The 27,570-nt window shown below is 39.2% G+C and overlaps 1 protein-coding gene across 5 annotated transcripts in view; it reads right to left on the bottom strand.

Annotated features, from left to right (window-relative positions):
• The window catches only part of sytl5 (synaptotagmin-like 5), a 190,509-nt gene that overhangs the window by 8,239 nt on the left and 154,700 nt on the right, over positions 1-27,570 (bottom strand). For 4 of the 5 annotated variants that reach the window (XM_043700827.1, XM_043700824.1, XM_043700825.1 and 1 more), the window contains exons 10-17: positions 26,224-26,349; positions 23,770-23,835; positions 17,674-17,852; positions 17,234-17,336; positions 10,259-10,420; positions 7,431-7,539; positions 5,831-5,966; positions 1,227-1,435 (exon numbers count right to left, since the gene is read on the bottom strand). In XM_043700827.1, the coding sequence (XP_043556762.1) occupies positions 1,227-1,435; positions 5,831-5,966; positions 7,431-7,539; positions 10,259-10,420; positions 17,234-17,336; positions 17,674-17,852; positions 23,770-23,835; positions 26,224-26,349 (1,090 nt within the window). The remainder of the gene's footprint in view (positions 1-1,226; positions 1,436-5,830; positions 5,967-7,430; positions 7,540-10,258; positions 10,421-17,233; positions 17,337-17,673; positions 17,853-23,769; positions 23,836-26,223; positions 26,350-27,570) is intronic. The other variant, XM_043700828.1, reaches the window with a different exon arrangement.

The raw sequence follows: 27,570 nt of genomic DNA, 5'->3' as shown, positions 1-27,570 counted from the left end.
CGAACCTGGCTGGTCCGGGGCCCCTTGGGAGAGGAATCCCGCACGAATATGGGTTTTGTTACATTTGATGTTAACACATTCCGAGCATGTATCTCACTAACCAATTTCTGTGTTATCCGCAGTTTTTTTTCTCTTTGACTTATTTGAATAATGTAAGTGACTTAAATATACACTCTGGTTAGTTGTAGGTTAGATTAGTAGTTAGTTGAGTTTTGTTTTTTTTCTCTTGGTATTTTTCTTTTGTTAAATTTTGGTTATTATTTATTTAAGATTTAATTGTATATCAATGTTTGTACTTGAGAGTTTTGTTTATTTTTGTAAACTTGTAAAAATGTTAAATTTCCAATAAAAATATCTATTAAAAAAAAAAAGGAGGGAATCTGAAGTCTGGACGAGATAATTTAGTAACATTATAGATAGAGAGTTGACTCTGATGTTTGATTGGAAGTCATGGCTATAATTTTCCCATTTTTTTCCATTGGTTTGGTTGAGGTGAGATCAGTGCTTGGCCTGGTTCACCACAGCTCAGAGCAACTTTTCTTGCACAATCTTCTGCTCCTCCCCTCATTAATTATGCAAACAGGCTCTTTTGTGCCTTTCATAGGAATTGTGAGACTGGAAAGGAGGAAGTACTTGGCACTTTTGAGATTTTCTGACACTCCTGCCACTGATTTCACATTTCAAGCACAGCTGCAAACTGCTACAAACACTGCAAACCAGGGAAGACTCCTCTGGTGCCTGAGTTTCCATAATGAAGACATGGCCCAGAGGAAAGCAAAGCTCACTACTTGCCTTATGGAGAGGGACCTGGATGTGTTCATGGATGGGGTGAGGTAGAGGAGGCCATCATTTTTCCAGCCAACTACCTCAGGCGACCTTGGCACCAGATCAAACTGAGCCAGCCTAGACACACTTCCATGCCCACTCTGCTGTATCTGGAATGAAGCAGGATGCCCGGCAGCGCAGGAAGCGGTCAAATGATATTCTATGCTCCAGAGATAGAAATCTCGTAACTCAATTTGTTTCCGCATATATATTATATTCATGAGAACATACATAAGTTCAACAGGATTTGCAGCTGTATGCCATAGCTAAAATTTCTACATGGTTCAAATCTGAGTTCAGATTGACTTTTTTCTATTTGAATATTTTTTATGTTAATGAGCAAGTTGATTATTCTGGAAAGAAACATCAATGAAATGCTCAGGAGACAGAAAAAAATTTACCATTGCCATATCCGAGTCTGATGCCACCTAGGAAAACGTTGCTGGAAAGTGATTCCTTGTCCCAGACCGTTAATTCTAAGGAGACATTTTGTAGATCATTTGGTTGTAAACCGCTGTAGGTGAAGATATGGTTCCACTGGGGGTTTACACTTTTTTTCACGATCGGCGTTTTGTGCTTAGAAGCTTTGTTGTTGTCAGGAAGCAAGTATCTGATTTAAAACAAAACGATTAAGCAACAAGAAGTTAGCATTTTACTTCAGGAACAGAAAAAACTTCCATATTCTTCTTGCATTTGGACTTATCAATACTGTGGTGATATCTGCTATTTCAAAATGTTTGTGGCATGACGGCTCAGTGGTTAGCACTGCTGCCTCACAGTGCCAGGGACTCAGGTTCGATTCCAGCCTCGGACGACTGTCTGTATGCACATTCTCCCCATGTCTGCGTGGATTTGTTCCGGTTTCCTCCATAGTGTTCAGGGATGTGTAGGTTAGGTGTATTGATCAGGGTAAATATATGAATAATAGGGTAGGGAAATGGGTCTGGTGGGTTACTCTTTGGAGGGTCAGTGTGGAATTGTTGGGCCGAAGGGCCTGTTTCCACACTGTAGGGATTCTTTATTTCTGTAGATGTAATAAAATTGATAAGACAACAGCTGATATGCCATACAATAGCATTGACAGGAGCTTTCTACATAAGCTTAGTATATCTTCCCATCATCAGAAACTATTGTTATAATTGCATTACAGGCAACATAGACTGCATAAATTAGCACAGTAGAAATATTCATATCAGTAATGATCTAGCATTTCCATTGTTAATTTTGAATATATAAGATGTGCCAAACCACTTTTTGTTACTAAAATGTTTCCTCTAATTATTTACATCTTCTTATTGCAATGATACCAAAAAGTGTTATGGGGAAGCAGGATTCCATTTGCCCCATTGTGCCCGTACCTGCTCGTTTAAGTACACACTAATACCTAGAGTAAATCTCTTGCTTTATCCACATATTCTTGTATATTGTTTTTATCCAAATAATCATCTAGTGTTCTACTGAATGCCTCAATTAAGCTTGCCACCACCACACTTACAGGCAATGCATTCCATACCCTACTTACTCACTCAGTGAAATTGACTTGGAGGTGCCGGTGTTGGACGAGGGTGGACTAGTTAAAAGTTAAAAATCACACAACACCAGGTTATAGTCTAACAGGTTTAATTGGAAGCACCTGATGAAGGAGTGGCGCTCCGAAAGTTAGTGCTTCCAAATAAACCTGTTGGGACTATAATCTGGTGTTGTGTGATTTTTAGCTCAGTGTAAAGGTATTTTTCTCACTTCACCCTTGCTTCTTTTGCTTATCAGTTTAAATTAGACAATTGACAATAGGTAGAGTAGGCCATTCTGCCCCTCATGGCTGATCATCCTCAATCAGTATCCTGTTCCTGCCTTATCCCCATGTCCCTTGATTCCACTATCCTTAAGAGCTCTATCCAACTCTTTCTTAAAATTATCCAGAGACGTGGCCTCCCCAGTCTTCTGGGGCAGAGCATTCCATACACCCACCACTCTCTGGGTGAAGAAGTTTCTCCTCAACTCTGTTCTAAGTAGCCTACCCCTTATTTTTAAACTGTGTCCTCTGGTTCGGGACTCACCCATCAGCAGAAACATGCTTCCTGCCTCCACAGTGTCCAATACTTTAATAATCGTATATGTCTCAATCAGATCCCCTCTCAGCCTTCTAAACTCAAGTGTATACAAGCCCAGTCGCTCCAATCTTTCAGCATAAGATAGTCCCGCCATTCCGGGAATTGACCTCGTGAACCTACGATGCACTCCCTCAATAGCCAGAATGTCTTTCCTCAAATTTGGAGACCAAAACTGGCGCACAATATTCCAGGTGCGGTCTCTGTCCAGCTGGACAGCTGCAGAAGGACCTCTTTACTTCTATACTCAATTCCTCTTGTTATGAAGGCCAGCATGCTATTAGCTTTCTTCATCGCCTGCTGTACCTGCATGCTTGCTTTCATTGACTAATGTACAAGAACACCTAGATCTCGTTGTACTGCCCCTTTACCTAACTTGACTCCATTTAGGTAGTAATCTGCCTTCCTGTTCTTGCCACTAAAGTGGATAACCACACATTTATCCACATTAAACTTCATCTGCCGTACATCCGTCCACTCACCTAGCCTGTCCAGGTCACCCTGTATTCTCCTAACATCCTCCTCACATTTCACCCTGCCACCTAGCTTTGTGTCATCAGCAAATTTGCTAATATTACTTTTAATGCCTTCATCTATGTCATTAATGTATACTGTAAAAAGCTGGGTCCCAGCACTGATCCCTGCGGCACACCACTGGTCACTGCCTGCCATTCCGAAAGGGAGCCGTTTATCACTACTCTTTGTTTCCTGTCAGCCAACCAATTTTCAATCCATGTCAGTATTTTGCCCCTAATACCATGTGCCCTAATGTTGCTCACTAACCTCCTATGTGGGACTTTATCAAAGGCTTTCTGAAAGTCCAGGTATTCTACATCCACTGGATCTCCCTTGTCCATCTTCAGAGTTACACCCTCAAAAAATTCCCGAGGACAAGCATGAGTTCCCCTTCATAAATTCATGCTGACTCTGACCTATCCTGTTACTGCTATCCAGATGTGTCGTAATTTCATCCTTTATAATTGACTCCAGCATTTTTCCCACCACTGAGGTCAGACTAACTGGTCTATAATTCTCTGTTTTCTCTCTCCCTCCTTTCTTAAAAAGTGGGACAACATTGGCCACCCTCCAATCCGCAGGAACTGATCCTGAATCTATAGAACATTGGAAAATGATCACCAATGCATCCACGGTTTCTAGAGCTACCTCCTTCAGTACCCTGGGACGCAGACCATCAGGTCCCGGGGAGAAAATGTTAGAAAATCTCAGTAGGTCCGGCAGCATCTGTAAGGAGAGAAAAGAGCTTTCGCTTCGAGTCTAACTGACTCTTTTAACTGACCCTTTGTCAAAGCTTTGACAAAGAGTCAGTTAGACTCGGAACGTCAGCTCTTTTCTCTCCTTACAGATGCTGCCGGACTTGCTGAGAGTTTCCAGCATTTTCTCTTTTGGTTTCAGATTCCAGCATCTGCAGTAATTAGCTTTTATCAGGTCCTGGGGACTTATCAGCCTTAATAGTCTCTCCAACACCATTTCCTGCCTAATATAAATTCCCTTCAGTTCAGGTCCTTCAGCCACTACTACATTTGGGAGATTGCCTGTGTCGTCCCCAGTGAAGACAGATTTAAAATACCAATTCAACTCTTCTGCCATTTCTTTGTTCCCCATAATAAATTCATCTGTTTCTGTCTTCAAGGGCCCAATTTTAGTCTTAACCATTTTTTTGCTTTTCACATAACTAAAAAAGCCTTTACTATCCTCATTATATTTTTGGCCAGTTTACCTTTGTACCTTATTTTCCTTTGTGTATTTCCTTTATAGTCATCCTCTGTTGTTCTTTAAAAGTTTCCCAGTCCTCTGATTTCCCACTCATCTTTGCTATGTTATACTTTTTCCTTTTTGTCTTTATATGGTCCTTAACTTCCCTCGTCAGTCACAGCCACCCCTGCCTCCCCTTAGGATCTTTCTTCCTTTTTGAAATGAACTGATCCTGCACCTGCCATTTTTGTTCCACTGCCATCCCTGCTAGGGTATTGCACCATTGAACTTTGGCCAGCTCCTCCCTCATAGCTCAATAGTTCCCCTTATTCAACTGAAATATTGTCACTTCCGATTCTACCCTCTCCCTTTCAAACTGCAGATTAAAGCTTATTGTATTGTGGTCACTACCTCCTAATGGCTCCTTTACTTCGAGGTCCCTGATCATATTCGGTTCATTGCACAACACCAGATCCAGAATTGCTTTCTCCCTGGTAGGCTCCAGCACAAGCTGTTCTAAGAATCCATCTCAGGCACTCCACAAACTCCCTTTCTAGAGGTCCAGTACCATCCTGATTCTCCCAATCTACCTGAATGTTGAAATCCCCCATAACAACTGTAGTAATACCTTTGCGACAGGCCAATTCAGCTCCTTATTCAACTTACACACTACATCCAGGCTACTGTTTGGGGGCCTGTAGTTAACTCCCATTAGGGTCTTTCTACCCTTACAATTTCTCAGTTCTATCCATACTGTCTCTACATCTCCTGATTCTAGGTCTCCCCGCGCAAGGGACTGAATATCATTCCTTACCAACAGGACCACCCCATCCCCTCTGCTCGTCAGTCTGTCCTTACGATAGCACGTGTAGCTTTGAATATTCATTTTCCAGGCCCTGTCCACTTGAAGCCACGTCTCAGTTATCCCCACAATGTCGTAACTGCCAATTTCCAAATGAGCCTCAAGCTCACCCACCTTATTTCTAATGCTTCGTGCATTCATATATAATATTTTTAATTTGTTACTCGCCTCACCCTTCCTATCAATCCCTATTTCACTTACGGCATGATCCTTTTTTGAGTTTTCTGCTCCATTGATGCCTACTTGTTCCTATTTTTAGATACAAATTCTTCAATGATGTGATGACTTAAGAGATGTAATATGCAATATTTCCTAAACTTACCCTTTTACAAAGGTATCTGAAACGCCTCCTGTTTTTACAGCTGTTAAATTTTTTGCTTCCTTAATGAGCACCTGCAGTACTCCACTATTAGATGTCTGGGCAGGGTCTTTCTTTCCTCGAATTAAATTTCTTTTAGCTGTGTGGAATGACAAAAGTGTTAATTCTTTTTAAGCTACTATTCAAGTAATTACTGCAGCAATAAAGTAGTCTGCTTGTAAACGGTAACACTTTACTGTTAAATGCTCTGAATTGCACTATATATTTCTTTGCAAACACAATATCTCCAAGTCATCAGAAAAAGAGAGATGATACATTATTCTCACACCTTTGAATTACTGTTGTCACACAATAAGTGTCATCACAGCAAAGTAAACATCTGCAGGGCAAACGTTGTTACTCTGATTTCAAATTGACTGGAGATTACATAATGACGTTTATGAATAGTCCCTGGCTGTCTGAGCATTCAGAATGTTTTGATTGGTTGTATATTATCTTGCTATCTTATCTAGAAAGATAGAAGTACACAAAAGAGCAGTAAAATGTCCTTACTGGAGGTTCTCTAATGAAATGTCTTGTGTATGTTTCAAGATTGGTATTAGCTGATGTTTTTATTCCAGTGTAGATGGGAGTTGTACATTGAGGATCCCATAGGATCCGCATAGCAGACTCTGAAAGAATTGTTTGGGAAATTGCACAATAGAATCTTCAATCTATGCCTGGAACCCTCTAACAGTCTCACTTTTAAGTAGAGAATTGAGGGTTCCAATTAAATTCCGTAAACGGCTATTCAGGAAAACTAAGACTGTAAACTACATAGTCTATCTCCTGAGCAACTATTCAATTGATCCCAAACTTACCTCACATGTCCCATTAGCATCTCCCCAGGTATACTTGCACTCTGGGACCCAAAATACACCCCTCATCGGCCAAGCAGACCTGACAATTTACAAATTATTCTGTGTGTATTTGACAATTCTTTTTACAATTTAGATTTCTTAAGTCCTACATGCAATATTTTTCCTGGTTTTTCATTTTGCTTAACGTAGTTCTTGGCCTTGATAGTTGCCCAAACCACCCGCCATCTATAATTCTCTGAGAGCCAGCAATTTTTTTTTGCCCTGTTTGTGGGTTCTGTTCCTATTTGGTCAGAATTAACTTTGAATGTAGCCACAAACAGTTCCTTAAGTCCTTGCTCTTACTCATAGATTTCTCAACCAACATTGGTAGGTAGTGAACACTTTATAACTTCGTTGTGGAATTTATTTTTGAGTTCAGTAGTACGAGCTAATCTTGCAATGCACAAAATCTTTGCCTTACCACAAGTTCTTGTTATAGCAGGTTTCATAGAGCCAGCTATGTATTCAATGGAAAACTGCTGGGATTTACTAAGATCAGATGAAAAGGGTCTTCAGTTTACACACAGGTAGTGGCTGTGGTGTAGGAATCGCATACATGGGTTTCCGGAATTATAAAAACAACTTGAGAGCTCTGATAATCAAGTATATCCTCAGTACTTCTACGCACTCTCTATTTATGCGTTGACACCAATCAAAACTCAATACCCTGCCTAGAGCAGCGTTATGCATATAAAACCACTCACCTCTTCCATGTTCTCTTGGAACAGTTAATGTCTGACCAAATGGGACATAGCGCAAAGAAACTGTCAATTCTCCTTTATACTGTAGAACATTATCTACAGGGGCCTCCACCTACAAGCAAGCAAAGGACATAGGCCTCTGTAAAAATTAGATTAACATCCACCGGTAATCTAGATTTTGTGATGCTAGTTGAAGCAATGTAACATTTTGGATTATTTGACATATGCTTTTTTTAATGAAAATTATATTGTTTCTGAAAACTAATGGGTCTTTCAGAGAGCCCGTTTGTCATTGTACCAGAACCTCCCAAAACTTCATGTCAATTTATTTCAATTTAGCACTTCAGCAGTGTGCCTCAAGTATCAATGCTGGGCCCACTACTTTTTGTCATTTAAATAAATGATGATGATGTGAATATAGAAGGTGTGGTTAGTAAGCTCATGGATGACACCAACATTGGTGTGTAGTGGTCGGTGAAGAAAATTACCTTTGAGTACAATGGGACCTTAATCAGATGTACAAATGGACTGAGAAGAGGCAGATAGACTTTAATTTTGATAAATGTGAGGTGTTGCACTTTGAAGCAAAATAGGGCAGGACTTATACAGTTAAAGGTAGGGCCTGCCGAGTATTGCTGAACAGAGACCTAAGGATACAGGTGAATTGCTCCTTGAAAGTGGAATCGCGTGCAAACAGAGTGGTGAAGAAGGTGTTTTGTATGCTTGCCTTCAATGTTTGGAACAATGAGTACAGGAGTTGGGACATCATGTTGTAGCTGAACGGACGTTGGTGAGGCCACTATTAGAATACGGCAAACAATTCTGGTCACCCTTCTACAGGAAGGATGTTGTTGCCAGAATTGGAGAATTTGAGCTATAGGAAAAGGCTGAACAGCCTGGGCCTTTTTTCCCTCGAATGTCAGAGACTGAGGGGTGACCTCAGAAGTTTACAAAAAATCATGAGCGATATGAATCGGATGAAGAGCCAAGGTCTTTTTCCTAGGCTGGGGCAGTCTACAACTAGAGGGCATAGCTTTAAGGTGAGAAGGAAAGATTTAAAAAGAAGGTGCAGGGTAACATTTTTACACAGAGGGAGGTGCAAATATGGAACGAGCTGCCAGAGGGTCATGGAGGAGGATGCACTCACAACGTTGAAAAGCATCTGGATGGGTGTATGAATAGGAAAGGGAGTAGAGAGATATGGACCTAATGCTGGCAAATGGAACGAGGTCAGATTGGGATTTCTGATTGGTGTGGATGAGTTGGACAGAAGGATCCGTTTCCGTGCTGTATGACTCTATTAGTGCAATTGTGAAAATAGCGCCTCAAGTAGCCATAGTTTGATATTTACCCTATAAATAAGTTACAGAACGATAAATTGACAGTTCTGTGAACTCCGTCTCACCCTTCCCCACCCATCTATGTTGGATTATATATTTCATGTATCTACAATGTGATCTGGAGGATAGCAGTAATAGATCCTTACATCCTCGAGTCAGTGTGCTGCTCACCATGTTACTGTAAGAAATCCCTGCTGTTTACTGTCTGCCTCACAATGGTTCAACATTTGTCAATGGGACAAGTAATGACAATTCTGGGTCATTGGTGGGGTGGTGGGGGGTGGGGGGGGGGGCAGTGTTTCATCTCACAGAATCAAATTGCTTCTAATTTGTATTTAAATCACCATAGGTATTTCTCATAGGAGGTTGGAACAAAGGCAAATTACTGGGGGGAAGAGATCTAGTGTACAGAATAATATTACACTTGTCAGTATGAGACAATCCATTATGATCAAAATGAACTGTGTTCTGTTTCCTCATTGAGTTTGTGCTCCTTGAGGTAAAGGATACCAGACAAAATGTTTCAATGTTTTAATCAACTATGCGTAATTATTACTTTGCATTAATCACTATTTTAATCATGTTAATGATTGTTAATTTTAGAATGGTGATCGTTTGTTTCTGCTCAGTTATGTGGTATTATCTGTATTAACTAGGAGAAAGTGAGGACAGCAGATGCTGGAAATCAGAGTTGAACGGTGTGGTGCTGGAAAAGCACAGCCAGTAAGGCAGCATCCGAGGAGCAGGAGAATCAACATTTTGAGCATTTGCCGGATTCCTGATAAATTCTCCTGCTCCTCGAAAGTTGTCTGACTGGCTGTGTTTCTCCAGCACCACACTCTGACTAATTATGAAAAGTGTTAATCAGGGAATTCTGGAACTCTCAGCCTAAGTATATGCAAAACATATTGGATTCTCCAGAATATCTTACTCAACTAAAACTACATGAACATACTTGCAGACAGAAAAACACAGTTTCCATTTCAAATTAATGGTACATTGATGTTATTGGGCAATATATATACAGATATTCAGTTAAGATTAGAATTCTTCAATAATCCCTATGTAGGTGGGGTACTGGAGTGTTCTAATACTGTCTGAGTAGGAGTGTCTTATGAAGGACAGAAGTGAAGAATAAGGACAATCATTGTTATTCAAAATAATATAATCCTCAGTAAATCCTTTGAAGTTTTTTGCAGCTGAACACTTTGATTATCATTTCATGAATTCTTAATGAATATTGATTACGAGAGGAATTCCTATACAATTTAAACTGCAGAACCTTTATTGGTATTAAAATCTGTACTCTCCTATTGGGAGACTTGACAAAATGCATCATTGTGGTTGAGATGCAGGTGAGTGAGCAGATCCTAGAGCTTTAACAACTTACTTCTAAAACCTGCCTATTGGCCAGAGGCAATTATTCCTCCTGATTTTTCTTACAGTATAGAATGGTGACCTTTTCATGTAATCTTGTATTTCAAACCTCACCTTTGGCTGCAGCGGAAACCAATCCTCAATGTTATTTTCCAAATCCCATGAATCAAATGGTATCTCCACTTCACCCAGGAAACTGTTCCGTCCAAACCTGTCATAATGCCAGACTGACAGCTGTAGAGTTCTTGTCTCCAGTTGTGAGTGACTAATGACGTACTGCAAGAATAATTGTAAAAAATGACTTAATTTATAGCAAAAGCCTACTCTATGCATTTGTTTGGATAATATATTGCAAACGAATTTAGTAGCCATTAACACAAGACATAGGAGCTGGACTAGGCCTGTTCGTCCATTCAACAAGATCATGGTTAATCCCCAACTTCCAATTCATTTTGTGTCCCAATTTCAATACCTCTCCAATTAGCCCTTTAATGGCCATAGAGTCCAAGATTTCATAATCTCAGGCATGAATATAATCAATGACTGAATCATATTGAAATATTCATCTAATAATGTGTCTTCAAGCCTTATCACTAATGCTGTTTTTTTGCTACATAAAATTATGGAATGAATACAACACACATGAAAGCCATTTGACTAGTTTTGTTCTGTGTTGATTCTTAGAAGAGCAATTCACTTCGTTCTACTCTCTTTCCCTCTCCTTAGAGCCCTGCAAATTCTTCTTCTTTTTCACCTCATCAAACAACTCCCTCTTGAATGCCTCAGTAGATCCTGCTTCACCACATTGAGATTAGATTAGATTAGATTAGATTAGATTAGATTACTTAGTGTGGAAACAGGCCCTTCGGCCCAACAAGTCCACACCGCCCCGCCGAAGCGCAACCCACCCATATCCCTACATTTACCCCTTACCAAACACTACGGGCAATTTAGCATGGCCAATTCACCTGACCTGCACATCTTTGGACTGTGGGAGGAAACCGGAGCACCCGGAGGAAACCCACGCAGACACGGGGAGAACGTGCAAACTCCACACAGTCAGTCGCCTGAGGCGGGAATTGAACCCGGGTCTCTGGCGCTGTGAGGCAGCAGTGCTAGCCACTGTGCCACCGTGCCGCCCACATTCTTGGGGAGTTCATGTCAGATCCTGACCACTCACTTTGTCTCATGACACTATTCTATTTTTGTCATTTACCTTAAATCTATGCCTGCTGGTTCTTGATCATTTTAACAATGAAAACAGATTCTCCTTGTCTACTCTACCCATAACCCTCCTATCAAATCTCCCCCTCATTCCTCTCCTCTCCAAACAGGACAGCTCCAATTTCTCCAATCTGTCTACATAACTGATGTTATTCTTTCCTGGATGTATTGTTGATAACCTTTTGCACCCCCTCTTCAGTGGCTTCAAAAGAGTGGTGCTCAGAGCTGGATGCAATACTCTAGTTGAGTTTGAACTGCAGTTTTATACAAGTTTACATCACGTTTTTGTTTTTGTCCTCTATGCTCCAATTGATAAAGGCCAGGATGCCAAACATGTTATTAACCACTCTCAACTTGATCAGCCAACTTCAATGATTTATTCACAAGTATAGAATCAGTCATACATAAGCTAAGCTGGATATTTCAGCATTAAAGAAGAGGCTATCAAGTTCTGGAGTAAAGGGAATACATGTAAGACCCACATTAAAACAAAAATCTCCAACATAAAAAAATAAATTAATGCATTCCCTTGCAATTTTGCATTTGAAATTTTTATGCCTAATGGAGGAAAAACTAACTGTCCAGGATCAAAACATACTAGAATCACAATGTCTGCAGACTGTTAACTGGTCTTTCTCAAATAAAGACACATGTCCATTCTCTAATTTGAATTGCAGTCATCTTTTTAAATAACTCACTCATTTTATCAATCAGATCTTACAAATTGAACATGTCGCTACACTCTATCAAAAGAACACATTGCAGCAGATTTTAACACAGTTGGTGACATGGATCAACTACCAGAATAAGCACCCAGTTTTCATATTCAATTAAAGTCAGTGGGACTGCATAATAGTCTATCGGGTAATTGATCTGTGATGTGACGTTTTATAAGAACAGAAGAAATAGGTGCACAAGTAGATCATGAGACCTTCTCAACCTGTTCTGGCAATCAAAATGATCATGACTGTACTGCATTAACTCCCCCTGCCCATGATGGAGAATCCACAACCCTCTGGGTAGAGAATTTCAGAAGATTTTCAACCGTCTGAATGAAGGAATTTATCTATGTTTTGATCCTAAATTATCAGCTGTTTATTTAAAGGCTCCACTTGTGTTCTAGATTCCCCATCCACGGGAAACAACTGCTCAGTGTCCATCTTGTTAAAGACCTTCAGAACCTTTTCAATAAGATCCTCTCTCTTTCTTCTAAATTAGTGTCTGGGGCAATTCACTTTATCTCTCATCTCAAATCATACTTCTCAACCTAGGAACCAAATTAGTGAATCGTTTCTGTACCACCTCCCTGGACAAATGTACATTGCCCTTACAAATGAACACCAAAACTGTATGTGCTACTGGCCTGGTCTGACTGAAAATCTGTACAATTAACTCCCTTGTTTTTGTACACCGAACTCTTTGCAATAAAAACCAACACGTCATGTGCTTTCCTAATTGCTTGCTACTGAGTTGGAGACCCAAGTTGCTCTGAACATGAACATTTAAAACTTTCTCTGAAATATTGTTTTTCTATTCTGATTACCAACGTGAATAACCTTACAACTCTCCTGTGTACCTACCGGTCATCTTGCAAGCCTCTCATTTAGGGTCGAAAAGTGTAGTGCTGGAAAAGCGCAGCAGGCCAGGCAGCATCCGAGGAGCAGCAGAATCAACTTTTTGGGCATAAGGCCTTCACCAGGAATGATTCCTGAAGAAGTGCTTATGCCTGAAATGTTGATTCTCCTGCTCCTTGGATGCTACCTGGCTTGCTGTGCTTTTCTAGCACCACACTCTTGACTCTGACCACCAGCATCTGCAGTCCTCACTTTCTCCTCCCCTCTAATTTAACCTGTCTTTAGCTCTTCGAAACCTCTTTGTGTTGTCTTTGTAAGCTTGCATTCCTAATGATAAGGCTTTTCTGGTGCAGTGGTAGTGTCCTTAGCTCTGAGCCAGAAGATCCAGATTCTAATCTCAATTTCTCGGAGATGTATCATAACATTCAGTACAGGCTGATCATATCTACATTCTCAACAAGCTGTGAATCATCAGCAAACCAGGATACATACATTCATTACTTGAGATCTCTTCATTTATGTCATTAACATAGATTGTAAATGATTGGGGAATCAGCACTGATTACTGAAGCACTCCACTAGTCACAGCCTATTCCTTACACTTATTACACTTTATCCATGGTATGCAGTATAATGGCCTTTTACTGTGAGGACAGCCATAGAATACATGTCTGTAAAAATCTCAGTGATAATTTGTTTGGACTCTGTCTCTGGGAGACAATGTTTATTTGAAGTGGTGGCGTATTGGTAATGTCATTGCAGTAGCCATCCAGCAGCCCAGGCCAATGTTCTGAGGACATTGATTCCAATCCCACACATGCCAGAAGATGAAATTTGAATTCCATAAAATCTCAAATAGTTAACCTAATAATAACATGCTTGGAAGCATTCTGAACTGTTCATTCACAGGATGTGGGCAACACTGACTAGGCCAACATTTACTGTCCAACCTTAATTGCCCAGAGGCAGTTAAGAACCAATCACATTTCTCTGGGCCAGATCAGGTAAGGACAGTAGATTTCCTTCCCTAAAGATGCTAGTGAACCAGATAGTATTTACAACAATTGCCAGTGGTTACATGGTCATCATTAGGGCCAACTGTCTATTCCAGATTTTATTGAATTCAAATTTAGGTAGCTGAATTACCTTCTCTTTCACCATGACCTGCACACTTATTTTTGGTAAAGGCAGACTTATCCAATTTTCTTTTATCCAGTTCCCTGCAGAAATGCAGTTGGCATTGCTTCAGTTTAAGGTTCTCACTTGGGGCTCATTTATATCAGGGTGCACTTTTTTGTTTTCAGACTAACATGGAATTGAGTTGTATCATGATCACCTTCTCCCAGATGATCTTTTGCTATGAAATTATGAATTAATTCTATCTCATTATAACAATGTATTCTTCAATGAATGCTTAAGCTGTCATTTAAGTATTCAATAAATTTATCTCCCATTTTACCTTTGCCTATTTGATTTGGTTGTCTACTTGAAGGTTATTATGTTATTTTCACATTGCCTTTATGATAAGCTCCAATTACTGCTTATTGAATGCTCTGGCTAGTGGCATAACTACAGTAAATAGGCCTATAAACAACTCCCAACTGCATTTGCTGACCCTTCTTATTCCTAATTTCTATCGATATTGCTATGTGATCTTCCCAGCCAAGACACCTTTGTACCGCTGTCCATATGTCATCCTTTGTTATTAGACCATTAACCCCCTCAGGTGCCTTTTGTCTGTCTTTTCCAATGTTGTGGATCATCGATTTTTTTTCCCAACCTTGGCCTCGTAACTATGTCTTTATTACGATGATTATCTAAAGCCCATTTATCTCAAGTTCATCTATCTTCATAGAATCCCTACAGTATGGGAGTAGGCCATTTGGCCCATCACATCTACATCTTCCTTCCAAAAGAGAATCCCACCCAGACATGACAATCCCCTCTCCATGTCAGATGACATTTCTCCAGCTCAGCTTGATCTACCTTATCACTCAATGTGCCATCCTTCCCAGTTTCTACCCTAGAACAAACGCCATTGTGGCTCACTAAGCACCTTGTCAATTTCCTTTTCTACTCATCTTGCACACTAAACACATACTATCTTATGTATTCACTGTTTCACAGGAGCTGTCATAGAGCTTACAGCACTGAAACAGACCCTTCGGTCCAACTCATCCGCGATGACCTAAATTAATCTAGTCCCACTGACAGCATTTGGCCCATGTACCTGTACCTCTAAACCTTTCCTATTCATATGGCCATCCAGATGCCTATAATTGTACTGGCTTTCACCACTTCTTCTGGCAGCTCATTCCAGACACACCACCTTCTTCATGAAAAGGTTGCCCCTTAGGTCTCTTCTTAATTCTTTCCCCTGTCACTGTAAACCTGTGCCCTCTAGTTCTGAACTCCCCTACTCCAGGAAAAAGACCTTGGCTATTCACCCTATCCATGCCCCTCATGATTTTGTAAACCTCTATAAGGTTACTCTTCAACCTCTGACTTCAGCAAAAACAGCCCCAGCCGATTCAGCTTCTCCCTATAGTTCAAGCCCTCCAACACCAGCAACATCCTTGTAAATCTTTTCTGTACCATTTCAAGTTTAACAACATCTTTCCAATAGCAGGGAGACCCGAAGTGAATGCAGTATTCCAATAGTGGCCTAACCAAAGTCCTGTATTCCTGACACAATGCACTGCCGAATAAAGGCAAGCATATCAAAATGCTTTCTTCACTACTGTGTCTCTCAGTGACTTCACTTTCATAGGGCTGTCTGGGCTGCTGGATATTTCAATTGCAGATTATAGCAATAAGTGCCATGAAATACTTTTTCCTGACTATCCTGCACTATGAGGGCACAGTTGCAATTAAGATATACACCACATTTCTGATCGGAATGTCCTGGCAGAAATGTGGCGCTCTTTCACACCTGTAAAAAAAGGCAAGACAATCTTGCTGCTCCTCTGAAACTATGGCTTAAAGTTCTCAAGTATTAAAGTGAGGCTTTACACCATATAGCCAAATGCATCTAATATTTATTGACAATGATGTTATTATGACACTAACTTCCTAAATTTATGATTTTATAGGATATTTAAGGTAAAGTCCCATAATCTCAGAGGGCCAAATTACTACAATCTCATCAGATAAAGATGACTGGTGATGGTTTAACCTGAGGGTCCCCATGCCACAGGTGAGTGGAGAGGTTAGAAGGAGGAGTCCTACATGGTAACTTCAGCTGGTGCAGGAATTGACCCCACACTGTTGGCATCACTCTGCATCACAAACCAGCCATCCAGCCAACTGAGGACATCAGTTTCCAGTGTTATCCAAGCTCAGCTGATCTTATGCTCTCAAATTTGGATTTGGATCACTGAACTTCACTTTCAAAGCTTACTAAAATAAAGACATCTCAAAAATGTTATTTTATAGACTTTATTTTTGACTGTCCCTCAACTAGTCATTACAAAGAAAATACTTGTATCCAAGTTAATTCTCTGACAATCATGTAAACCTCTACCATTTCTGATTAAATGACAACGATCTGCTTTGATAGAATCAGAGTTTCAAGAACTCTTTCTAATACAGTAACAGCATTCAAACCAGATTAACATCAGACATAAATTAGCATCTGGACCCTGATGTTTATGAAGTTATAAATGCATTCATTTGAATTAAGAGTAGGTGTAGACCTCTAGGAACACCATCATCTGCAAGTTCCTCCAATCAACTCACCATCCTGTCTTGGAAATGTATTTCTATTATTTTACTGTCATTGGGTCAAAGTCCTGGAATCCCCTCCCTAGGGACATTGCGGGTCTACCTACAGCACATGGATGCAACAGTTCAAGAAGGCAGCTCATCATCACTTTCTCAAGAGCAACTAGGGTCAGGCAATAAATGCTGGCCCAGCCAGCAATGCTTATGGCGCATGACAGAATAAAACCCCTTGACCCTGCTCCAACATTTAATGAGCAAAGAGTCTTGGAGTCTGTTTAGGGGAGAATTGTGGATGTCTTCACTTTAGCATTCCCTTAGTATAGTAAAAATCACACTTCCAATGTGAAATGAACAAGCACATTCTGTCTGCCATATTGGGCACATAAATGACATCTGAATACACCTCGTAAATAATTAAAGGTACACACTGATGTAGATAGTCAGAGGTCCAACAATAAACACCAAAGTGAGTCCAAATAATTTGTGCTGAATTAAACTGAAAACTTAATAGCTTCCTGATGGAGTATTTGTTGATGTGACCATTCACAAAAGGAGCAGATTGACAAACCTTCAATGTTTCATTGTAAACTGGATTTGTTGTGTTTGATTTGAGCTTAGTCTTGCGCTTGCTCTGGCGAGATTTGTCTGGGAGGAGGTAAGTCTTCACATAGCTGTGGATGAATTAAAGAATTTGTTTAGTTCTGATTTTGAATGTAAGCACACTTGAAATTGAGCAAATAAGCGATTAATGTGTTGCTGGAAAAGCGCAGCAGGTCCTTCCTGAAGAAGGGCTTATGCCCGAAACGTCCATTCTCCTGTTCCTTGGATGCTGCCTGACCTGCTGCGCTTTTCCAGCAACACATTTTCAGCTCTGATCTCCAGGATCTGCAGCCCTCACTTTCTCTCAAATAAGCGATTAAGTTTGACTCTGCTATCTGATCACAGCTTCTGATGATTATCTCAGTTCAAAACCGAGCAATCTATTCAAAAAGGAAAAAAAATACTTACGGGTCAGTCCTTTGTTTCTTTTCATCTCCGATTGCTAAATTGCGACATTCCTTCACAATAATATTTAATGCCCCACTTTTGTAGTTATAGTTGATTGCAAGGAGGATTTCCCCACTGATATTGACATTGCCATAGTCTCCTGTTTCACTGTAGACACTTATCATACTATTTAAACTGGTCTGCAAGAAGAAACAAATGAACAGTGTAAACAGATCAGATATTACAGGAGGGGTTTATGATTATCATCCTGACACCTAATGCTCAGACTCACCAAGGATGAACTGAAATATCAGGAAAACGATAGAATTATAATTATTTACTTAATGACTGAGCTGGGACAGACCACATTTCCAGTTTCACTCTTGCCTTTCATCATTGAAATAATGCCAATTGGTAGAAGTAACTTGAGACTGCTAAATAATGAAAATTGTTTTTACAAGTTGATCATATAAAAGGGATGAAACGATTTTCTTGTATTTACTCATCCATCCCCAATGTTGCATTTCTCAAAACAGTGAGTGACACAGTACCAGACTTATATTTCTTTTAGGTTCAACACTGAAATTCCCAGCAGCAGTCACTATTTCTCAGGTGGAAGTGCCCAGCAATGAAGAACTGCCAATCTCTAATTCACTAGCAGCTTGTGGTGGGTGGGGCTTGTGACCCCAGAGTCCTTGATCCTTGCGCTTGCCCGCTATTGCCCCATAATGTAGTCATCCTTTCCAAAAATAAAAAGTGATCACCCCTCACCCCTATGCTTCTATTAAAACCCATCCAATTGGAGTAATTATGAATTTGTCTGCTGGTGTAATTGGGCAATAGCACAAGTCTACATTGGATGACAGCAGAATGTTCCCCTCTCCCAATTTTTGTTTCCAGAGAATAACTGGGGAAGTGCATTGTGCATACCACACTATTAAAATTAACAACATGGAGTAGCAATCAACAAGAGAAAAGAATCTTGAACTAGGCAGTAGAGTCATAGAGATGTACAGCATGGAAACAGACCCTTCAGTCCAACTCGTCCACGCCAACCAGATATCCTAAACTAATCTAGTCCTATTTGCCAGCACTTCACCCATATCCCTCTAAACCCTTCCCATTCATATACCCATCCAGATGCCTTTTAAATGTTGTAATTGTACCAGCCTCCACCATTTCCTCTGGCAGCAAAATCCATACATGCAACACCTTCTGCGTGAAAAAGTTGACCCTTAGATCCCTTTTATATTTTCCCCTCCCACTCTAAACCTATGCCCTCTAGTTCTGGACTCCCCCACCCCAGGGAAAAGACCTTGTCTATTTAACTTATCCATACCCCTCATGATTGTATAAACCTCTATAAAGTCACCTTTCAACTTCTGACACTCCAGGAAAAACAGCCCCAGCCTATTCAGTCTCTCTATAGCTCAAACCCTCCAACCCTGGCAACATCCTTGTAAATCTTTTTTGAACCCTTTCAAGTTTTACAACATCCTTCCTATAGAAGGGAGACCAGAATTGCACACAACTCAAAAAAAGAAGTCTGTAAGTCAGTGGAAGCAATGATCAAGTTGCAGATATACCTTGAATACTGCATCCATTTTTGTTTGCCAAATCAGAGGTGTGCTGTTCAGACAGAGATGAAGCAATTGCTAATCTCTGAAATCAAGGGTCTCAATCATGAGGAATGAATGGTGACACTTAAACCTTTCAGCTTAGAGAGCAGGACCAAAATGTCTAAGATTGAAAATGGTATAGATAAAGCTAAATCTACAATATTTAAATTAAGTTGTTGGAGCAGGACAAGAGAACATAGTTCTAACTGAGAAAAGGAACTAGAGCACTGATATCAGGGAATTCATCAAACAGCATGCGTTTAAGACTTCAAATGGAATTTGCAATCAAGCAGCACAAGTGAAGATCCTGCATGCATTTCAGAAAGAACTAGGTACAGTACTGTACTGAGAGAGTTTTGGGATTCATCTGGTTAGAGCTATGTATTGTAACCATGTATGCCTGTTGTGAATAGATTTTCTTTACTCACCCCCTACAGTTACTCTTTGATAAATCAATAATGTAAAACTGCATGCACCTCAAACTGACAACTACACATGTACACAATAAATATTTGTAAGAACAGGATTTGAGATTGAAATTATCATCTACTAATTGAATGTAGTTGGATGAAAGATATTAAACCATAAATACTTGGTATGATAAGTACAGGCTTATGGATATTGGACATGAAGATTTATGAAAATTTTAAAATTGTTAAAAGACTTTAATTATCTTTAAAAGTCTAGGTAATATGCATTATAAAAACAATAATATAGATTGAGAGGATTTGCCCTGCATTCTGTTAATGAGGTAAAACCCTATCTCTCTTTAATGCATTGATAACAGGAGAATATAAGCACTCACTATCTTTCAGAATTAAATAATGGGTCACTTGTAGTGGCTGAGCAATTTTATGATAAGCTTATTGAGTCGTAAAATATTACCATAATTTGTCAAACTTAAACCATTAACTATTTCATCCAATTCAAGCCGAGTTTTAATTCTATAAGTTTTCATATCCATTGACAAGATGGTAATCTTTCAGGGCTTTTTATCACACTTGTGTTGTTTTTACATTCACAGTTTCAGGTTCTGTAAAGGGCAGATGATCTGTCTAACCAGAATATTGTCCAAACCATGAAGTTTAACAATTTTCAATCTATCAATATGTAAAACATAATTATGACACCTTCCTTTTCTTATTCTTACTGTCTAAATCCTTGACTATGTTTTGCTTTTCTTTTTCTCATCTTACAACAGAATACTATCTGACTTTCTCCCATCTTTCATTTAGGACGCTGAATTAAGTTAGCAATTTAGCTAGTACATTAATAAATGGCACCTCATTCCAGTCAAATGCACATTGTGTTTCTTGTGCTAACTCCCGTACACTTCTTGTCTCCCAGACAATCTGTGAAGCGGTGACACTAGTTGCAGCTCTAAGCTTCAAAGCTTGAGTAGATCACGGAAATGCATCCCTAAGCTTGACAGCTACATGGATAGCACCTTTTAGGAAGCAGTCATCTCGAAGCCTAAGAGTATGTAGGCAGAGAGGGAATGGATAACCACCACTAGTCAAAGAACACCAAGCAGGTTACAAAATCCCTTTGTGCATCTGGCTATCTAAACCATAGTCAGTGCTGAATAATGATGGAAGCAATACTTCCATTGGTGAATACAATCAGAGCTGGAAATGTGTTGCTGGAAAAGCGCAGCAGGTCAGGCAGCATCCAGGGAACAGGAGAATCGACGTTTCGGGCATAAGCTCTTCTTCAGGAATACAATCAGACCCAAGGCCATGGTAGCAGGGGTGTGCCAATTGTATGAGGGTAGTGTGGAGGAGAGCAAGAAACTTCAGGAAAGTGACAGATGATCCTCCAAGATACTGCACTGCCACCTTGGTGCTAGGGTCAAGGATGTCACAAGTAGCTTCAGGGTACTGAAGGGAAGGGTGAACAGCCAGAGGTTGTGGTGAAGACTGCAGCAATGACAGGTAGGAAGTGTGACTTGGCTTTCAGCTTATTTTTATGAGACCTGCAAAGAAATGTAAAACTACCTTTCAAGAGTAGCAATCTCCAGACTACTCCTAATGCCACAGACTAGTGAGTGCAGAAATAGAAGGTCAGTGAAAATGAATACATGGCTAGTGAGATGGTACAAGAGGGAAGGCTTTCAATTTCTGACATTCTGTGGGAGGTGGGACTTATAAAAAACAGACCTCACCTCCAGTTTCACCTCAACAAGGCTGCAACTAATATTGCAGCAAGAAGGGATAAAATGAGTTTGATGGGATTAGCAACTACAGGATAAACTGAGAAGGAAGAAAAAAGACTGGAAATAAAAAGATAGAAAATTAGTGACTGAATATGGAAGGCAGATGAAACAAAGGCTAGACAATAGAATTGAGTTGTTCAATGAATTAATTTCATTGTGAGGAGGCAAATGAATAAGGTATGTGAACTGAAGGCACAAATAGATAATTGAAAGTATGATATTATAACTATTACTGAAATATGGTTTAAAGAATAGAAGGAATGGCAGTTCTATATTTCTGGTTACTGGGTTATCAGATAGGATCAACAGGGGGATTGAGGGAAAAAAAGGAATGGGAAGTCACAATGTTGGTTAAAGAAAGAATCACAGCTCAGAGGAAGAATAATATTCCAGATGGGTTATCAAGTGTGAAGTGTAAAGAAGGAAAGGAATCTTGGAGTGCATATCCTTAAGATAGCACGAAAGTTGGTTAAGAAGGCATATGGGATTTTTTAGCCATGACACTGAATATCAGAACTGCAAGGTTGTGTTGGAACTATGCAAAAGTGGGTACTGCAGATGCTGGAGGTTAGAGTCAAGATTAGAGTAAAGCACAGCAGGTCAGGCAGCTTCCGAGGAGCAGGGAAATCGACGTTTCGGGCAAAAACCCTTCATCAGGAATGACTGTTGGAACGAGATAAGACACAAGTTAGATCACAGCTGGAGCATACGTATGGTTTTGGTCTCCACTTTACAGGGAAAATATGTAGGCAATAGAAATTTATAAGGAAGCTATCAGTCACGGAGAATTTTAGCTGCGGAAAATTTTGATAAGCAGGGATTGTTTTCTCTGGAACAGGGAGGGCAAGGACAGATTTACTGGAGGTGTATAAAATTAAGGGACCTAGACAGATGATCAGAATGGTTGATAACCACTGGGCATGGGAAGAGTAGAGGGGAGGACTTGAGAAAAGTTTTGATGATGGATTTCTGGAACTCATTGCCTGATCAAGTGCCAGATACTGAAATTCTCATCACGTTGAATCATAATTGGAAGGTCGTAACATTCATGATTATGGGCCAAGAATAGGGAAAGTGAATATAAGCTAAATACTACTTTTCAACCAGCACAGACATGATGGACCAAATGACCTCTTTGCCATAGATTTGCTACGTTTCTAGGTGTTGAGTGTCTAGACCTGCAAGCTATTACACAGCCAAAGTTAATGTAGTCTCATAACTTTCCAATATGTTTGTAGGTTCTGAGATGGGAAGCCCACTACCTACTCCCTAGAATTCTGAGAGGTTCCCATGTAAGGCTTGGTAGCAAAGATACTCACACAAGAAAGTGGACCATGGGTCTTGGACTCAGATTTTTGGTTTAGAAGTTAACTCTCAACACAGTCAAATTTGATTACTGAGCTATCAAATTTTTAAGATGACAATGAGGCAGTGAAGTATATTAATCATAGGATACTGATCTATGTCCTTCCTTTGGCAGTAAAGCAGATTAACATTAGTTCTTACTTGATTGTTGAATCTCTCATTTCAAGAAAGAAATCGTAATAAACTAATTTACCATAATGCCAAAGTTCAGCATTGATTCCATTAACTCAATTTGCTTAACATCTGTCTGCTTGGAGCTTTGGGCAATCAAGTAACAGCATCTGAATGCAGACGGTTTGCTTTATAAAATTATTAATATTTTCTAAAGGACCTTTATCAATTGAAATGTATTTGAATACAATTACAAACTGCCAGAGATAGAAAGCTACACTAGAAGTATGTTCTTTTTAGCAAGACAATGATATATGCCATTTATTGCTTACATTGGATCTACTGTTGAGCTCAGCCAATTTTTGGAAACAGGGTTGCTCATAATCTTTTTGTGAAATAATGTGAGCGTTCCCAATGAACCATGGAACAATGTCAGATCTGTAAAGGTTTGTAGAACTGTACAGCATTTAAAGACTAAAAAGATAAATAGTATCTGAGTCACTTTGACATTTCAGCAATTAATTGAAAAGGATAAAGGATCTTGCACCCTGCAGGTGCTGGGAGCATATCAAGCTTTTCTCTTTGCAAAAGCCTCATTTTATCTCCTAGAAACAATAGCTTTTATCCTCAGAAAATGACTACAAGGAAAAAAGATGTTTCAAAAGTATTAGGTTCTGAGATATGATCAATAATCATACATCCCTGTTTTTCACCTCCAATGCAATTACCAGTGCTTAAAGACATATTTGCAAAAAGATAAAGTGAGAATAAAGATGCCTTAATAAATTTGCAAGCAAAGGAACTCACGGTTTCTGCATCGTGATCAGGTACATTAAGGAATGTCCACTTCTTGTCAGAGCTTGACTGGCAATGCTTTACATGACAGGACAAGAATTGAAGAAAAATACAAAGACATTGCAGAGTGCTAGTGAGAATACAGCATTGCAGTAAGAGAAAGAACATTTGCCCACAGGGAAAGTCTCCTACATTAACATATTTGAAGGAGCTGTTTGAAACAGTAAGAATTCACACACAAGGATCTTGCATAGAGAGCTTGCACATAAGGTTAGGAATAAAAGGCACACTTTTTTTGTTTTGAAATAGTCGTTTTAAAGAAAAGTGGAACATGAGACGTACAAGTACAAGTTTTGTGTTACATAAATGTAATTGTATCAAATCAGAGTGAATGTGCCCACTTCTTACCAATTCTGCAACAGTGTAAATTTACTTAAATATTTCTCTTTTCTCCATTTTCATTGTTGTTGGCTTATGAGCAGGCTCACTCAATTAAGATGACAAACATCTTTCAATCATATGTCTCAGCAAGCATTTTTGCCAACTTATTTTTGATTCATGAATGAACTGCTTACATCATTTTCCAAAATGAAATAATTGGGTTTTTTTTAATGCTTTGCATAACAATTAATTTGAAATTGCAGCAACTTTGTTAATTTTAATTTACTATCCTTTATAATATAATGACACTGTCTATAAAATGTAATATCTTGCTAAAATATCTTCAAAAATATAATCATGGGCAAGATATCACCTATTCTTCCATTTTGGAAAATAAATCAAAGCTTACAATTACAAAACATTATCATAAGCTTTCTGATAGCTACCAAGTTGAATCATCAAAAAATTACCCTGTGCACAGGTACTTTCAATTCCTCTTCAGTTATACTCCCATTGTTCTGTTACAATGTATACTGTAATTATACTTTGTTATTAAATTCTAGGAAAAATGAGCCCCTATATAACGTAATCAATGAAGACTGTCTGTGTGGAGTTTGCACATTCTCCTCATGTCTGTGTGGGTTTCCTCCGGGTGCTCCAGTTTCTTCCCATAATCCAAAGATGTGCAGGTTAGATGAATTGGCCACGCTAAATTGCCCATAGTTTTATGGGATGTGTAGGTTAGGTGCATTATTGAGGTAAATGTAAAGTAATAGGATAGGGGAATGGGTCTGGGTGGGTTACTCTTCGGAGGGTCGGGATGGACTTGTTGGGCCAAATGGCCTGTTTCCAGACTGTGGAGATTCTATAAGATGTTATTTCTTGTCACAAATGTTTACTTTATTACAACATTGTTTATCAGTATCTTTAATGTAATTTTTGAACTCCTTGATGCTCTCAGAATTTGTTTGGATGATTATTAGTTCATTTGTTGAGTCGGTGTTTCTTCCTCGGTCTGCCACTGCTAAGATAGCAAGCTAGGAAACTTCAGGTTTTTGCTCAATTCTGCTCTTTTCTGGTATCCTTACATTACTTTAAAATGTTTCTTTTTTTTTCAAAAAGTTGTATTTTTAGTGCTTTTTAGATTTGGTTTGCGCCATTTTATCAGAGTTTTCACTCAAAACAGCTAAGGAACTACAGATTTCTTACATGTAAAAGTACATGAGGCAGTATGTGCTCACATTCTCTTGTTTCTCCTGTAACTGGTCACTTGCCTGAAGCCAAAGTTTTAGCTTGAATGGTCTCCATTCTGCATCAAGCATGCTTGGTATATACCTCACACTTACCATCTCCATAGGCATAAGTGGAAGGTTTTCCAGTTTGAAAATTGACCTGTCTGGTTGCATTATGAACGCACCATCCAAGGCCATTAGTCTTGATTTGAATTTGGAGCTTCTAACTCAGAGTCAGGAACCCACCCCTCTTCAGGAATCATTCCCTTGTTTTTATTTGGAATTCAGTATAACACTTGCTAATTATAATTTAGAATCACAACTGGCAGAATATTATGTTTTAAGGATCAGGAATGAACTTCAGAACTCCATATTTGACTTATTTAGCTAACCAACACTGGTGGTGCCCTTCACAAACCCATTTCAGACATCAAGTGTAAGTATTAAGAATTCTGAGATCAATTGAGCACAATCTGATGCAGAAAAATCACCTTCTGCTCTACCTCAATCCAACATAATTACCTCCTAAAGTACTACTGGCACATTCTTCTTCTTTGATATAAAAATTTTACAAACAAATTTTACATAGTTTTCACTAGAAGTCAAAAGAAACTTTCAGTTCATCATTTAACTTAGTCCTAGCATTAAAAGGACTCTGCCTAAATCATTTTTGATCATGGCATCAATCGATTTACTGTTCACCAAATCAATTCTTTAAAGCATTAACAATACTAAAGTTTTAGGAAGTCTACTGAATGCTACCATGTTTAACCAAAGTTTTTACATGATCAGAGAAACACACATGAACAATAAGTGTGTGTCAATTATGACATCATGTTTATTCCAAACTTACCACCGATAAACCACTTCCCAGACTGCTTCTTCCACTGCTTGGGCGATACATAGAGACCAAGTCATCGATATCTTCTTCCTCCTCCTCCTCCTCCTCCTCCTCCTCCTCTTCTTCCTCAAGATAATCCTAAAAGTCACATATTACCACAGTGAATACAGGCAAGTTGTATTAATATTTTGAAGCTCAGCTTTGTACAAAAGATGGCATGAATTCAAGATTTGAATATAGATATTTAACATTCTATTTTGCACTGTAAACACAGGAATATACAGGGACAGAAGAACAAACACTGCAAACTATTTTATTTTCCCAATGTTTAAAACAAAATTACTTTATTTATCCTATTGCAATATCACAGGAGTATTATGGCACAGAAAGAAGCCATGCAGTTCATTGAGCATGTACCATTCCATTAAATGAATATCATCACCTAGTGTCCATTTCCTATTTTCCACATAACCTTGCACATTGTATGCATCCAAATATTTCTCTAAAGCCCTCTTGAATGACCCAATCGTGCCTGCCTCCTACACACTTCCATGCAATGCATTCCATACCCTAACTACTTGGTGAATGAAAGTTTTTCCTCATTTCGCCCTTGCTTCTTTTGCAGATCATCTTAAAATACAAGTTAAAAAGAACCAAATACAGAAAAGGCCCTTCCTGATGAAGGGCTTATGCCCTAAACATTGATTGTCCTTTTCTGTGGATGCTGTCTGACCTGCTGTGCTTTTCCAGCACCACATTCTCAACTCTGATCTCTAGCATCTGCAGTCCTCCTTTTCTCCTACAGAAAAATTCAGCCAAGTACTTTGGGTACACAATTGATAAGTAGCATGTTGATGCTGATTCTGCCTCAAACAGAGACCAGAGTTGTGCAGGATCGAGTAGCCAAGGACATGACTGGAAGTCATTTGATATTTCTTTTTCACTGTAAATTCCTATCAAACAAATAATGTATATATATTTTTAAGGGATGTTGTCCTTTGAACAATATTTGTATTGTTGTTTTAGTACCTTCGACGTTTGATTACTGTTAAAAAAATCTTCTGTTTTTAGATTTTTCAGTCACTAGGAGACTAGACTGTAGTCCCTGAAATGCCACAGTATTGATTTAATATAAAATCTCAGTCATCAGTTAGCTTGCTCAAAGTTATTATTGTCAAAGCTTATGGCATTACAGGGAGCTACAGTGACTGTTCAAAGTTGAGAATCATTCTTAACATACTGTGCTTCTAAACCAGTAATAATCTTAGCATAAAGCCACATGCACAGCCACCTATTGCAATAGACTGATGCATTGTGTTCACTCAATGAAAAATATTTCCAATTTCATGAGAAACACTC

The sequence above is a fragment of the Chiloscyllium plagiosum genome, chromosome 12, assembly GCF_004010195.1.
Source record: "Chiloscyllium plagiosum isolate BGI_BamShark_2017 chromosome 12, ASM401019v2, whole genome shotgun sequence".
Taxonomy (NCBI): Eukaryota; Metazoa; Chordata; class Chondrichthyes; order Orectolobiformes; family Hemiscylliidae; genus Chiloscyllium; species Chiloscyllium plagiosum.
The sequence above is the reverse complement of the archived record's forward strand: the minus strand, read 5'-3'. Positions and strand labels throughout refer to the sequence as shown.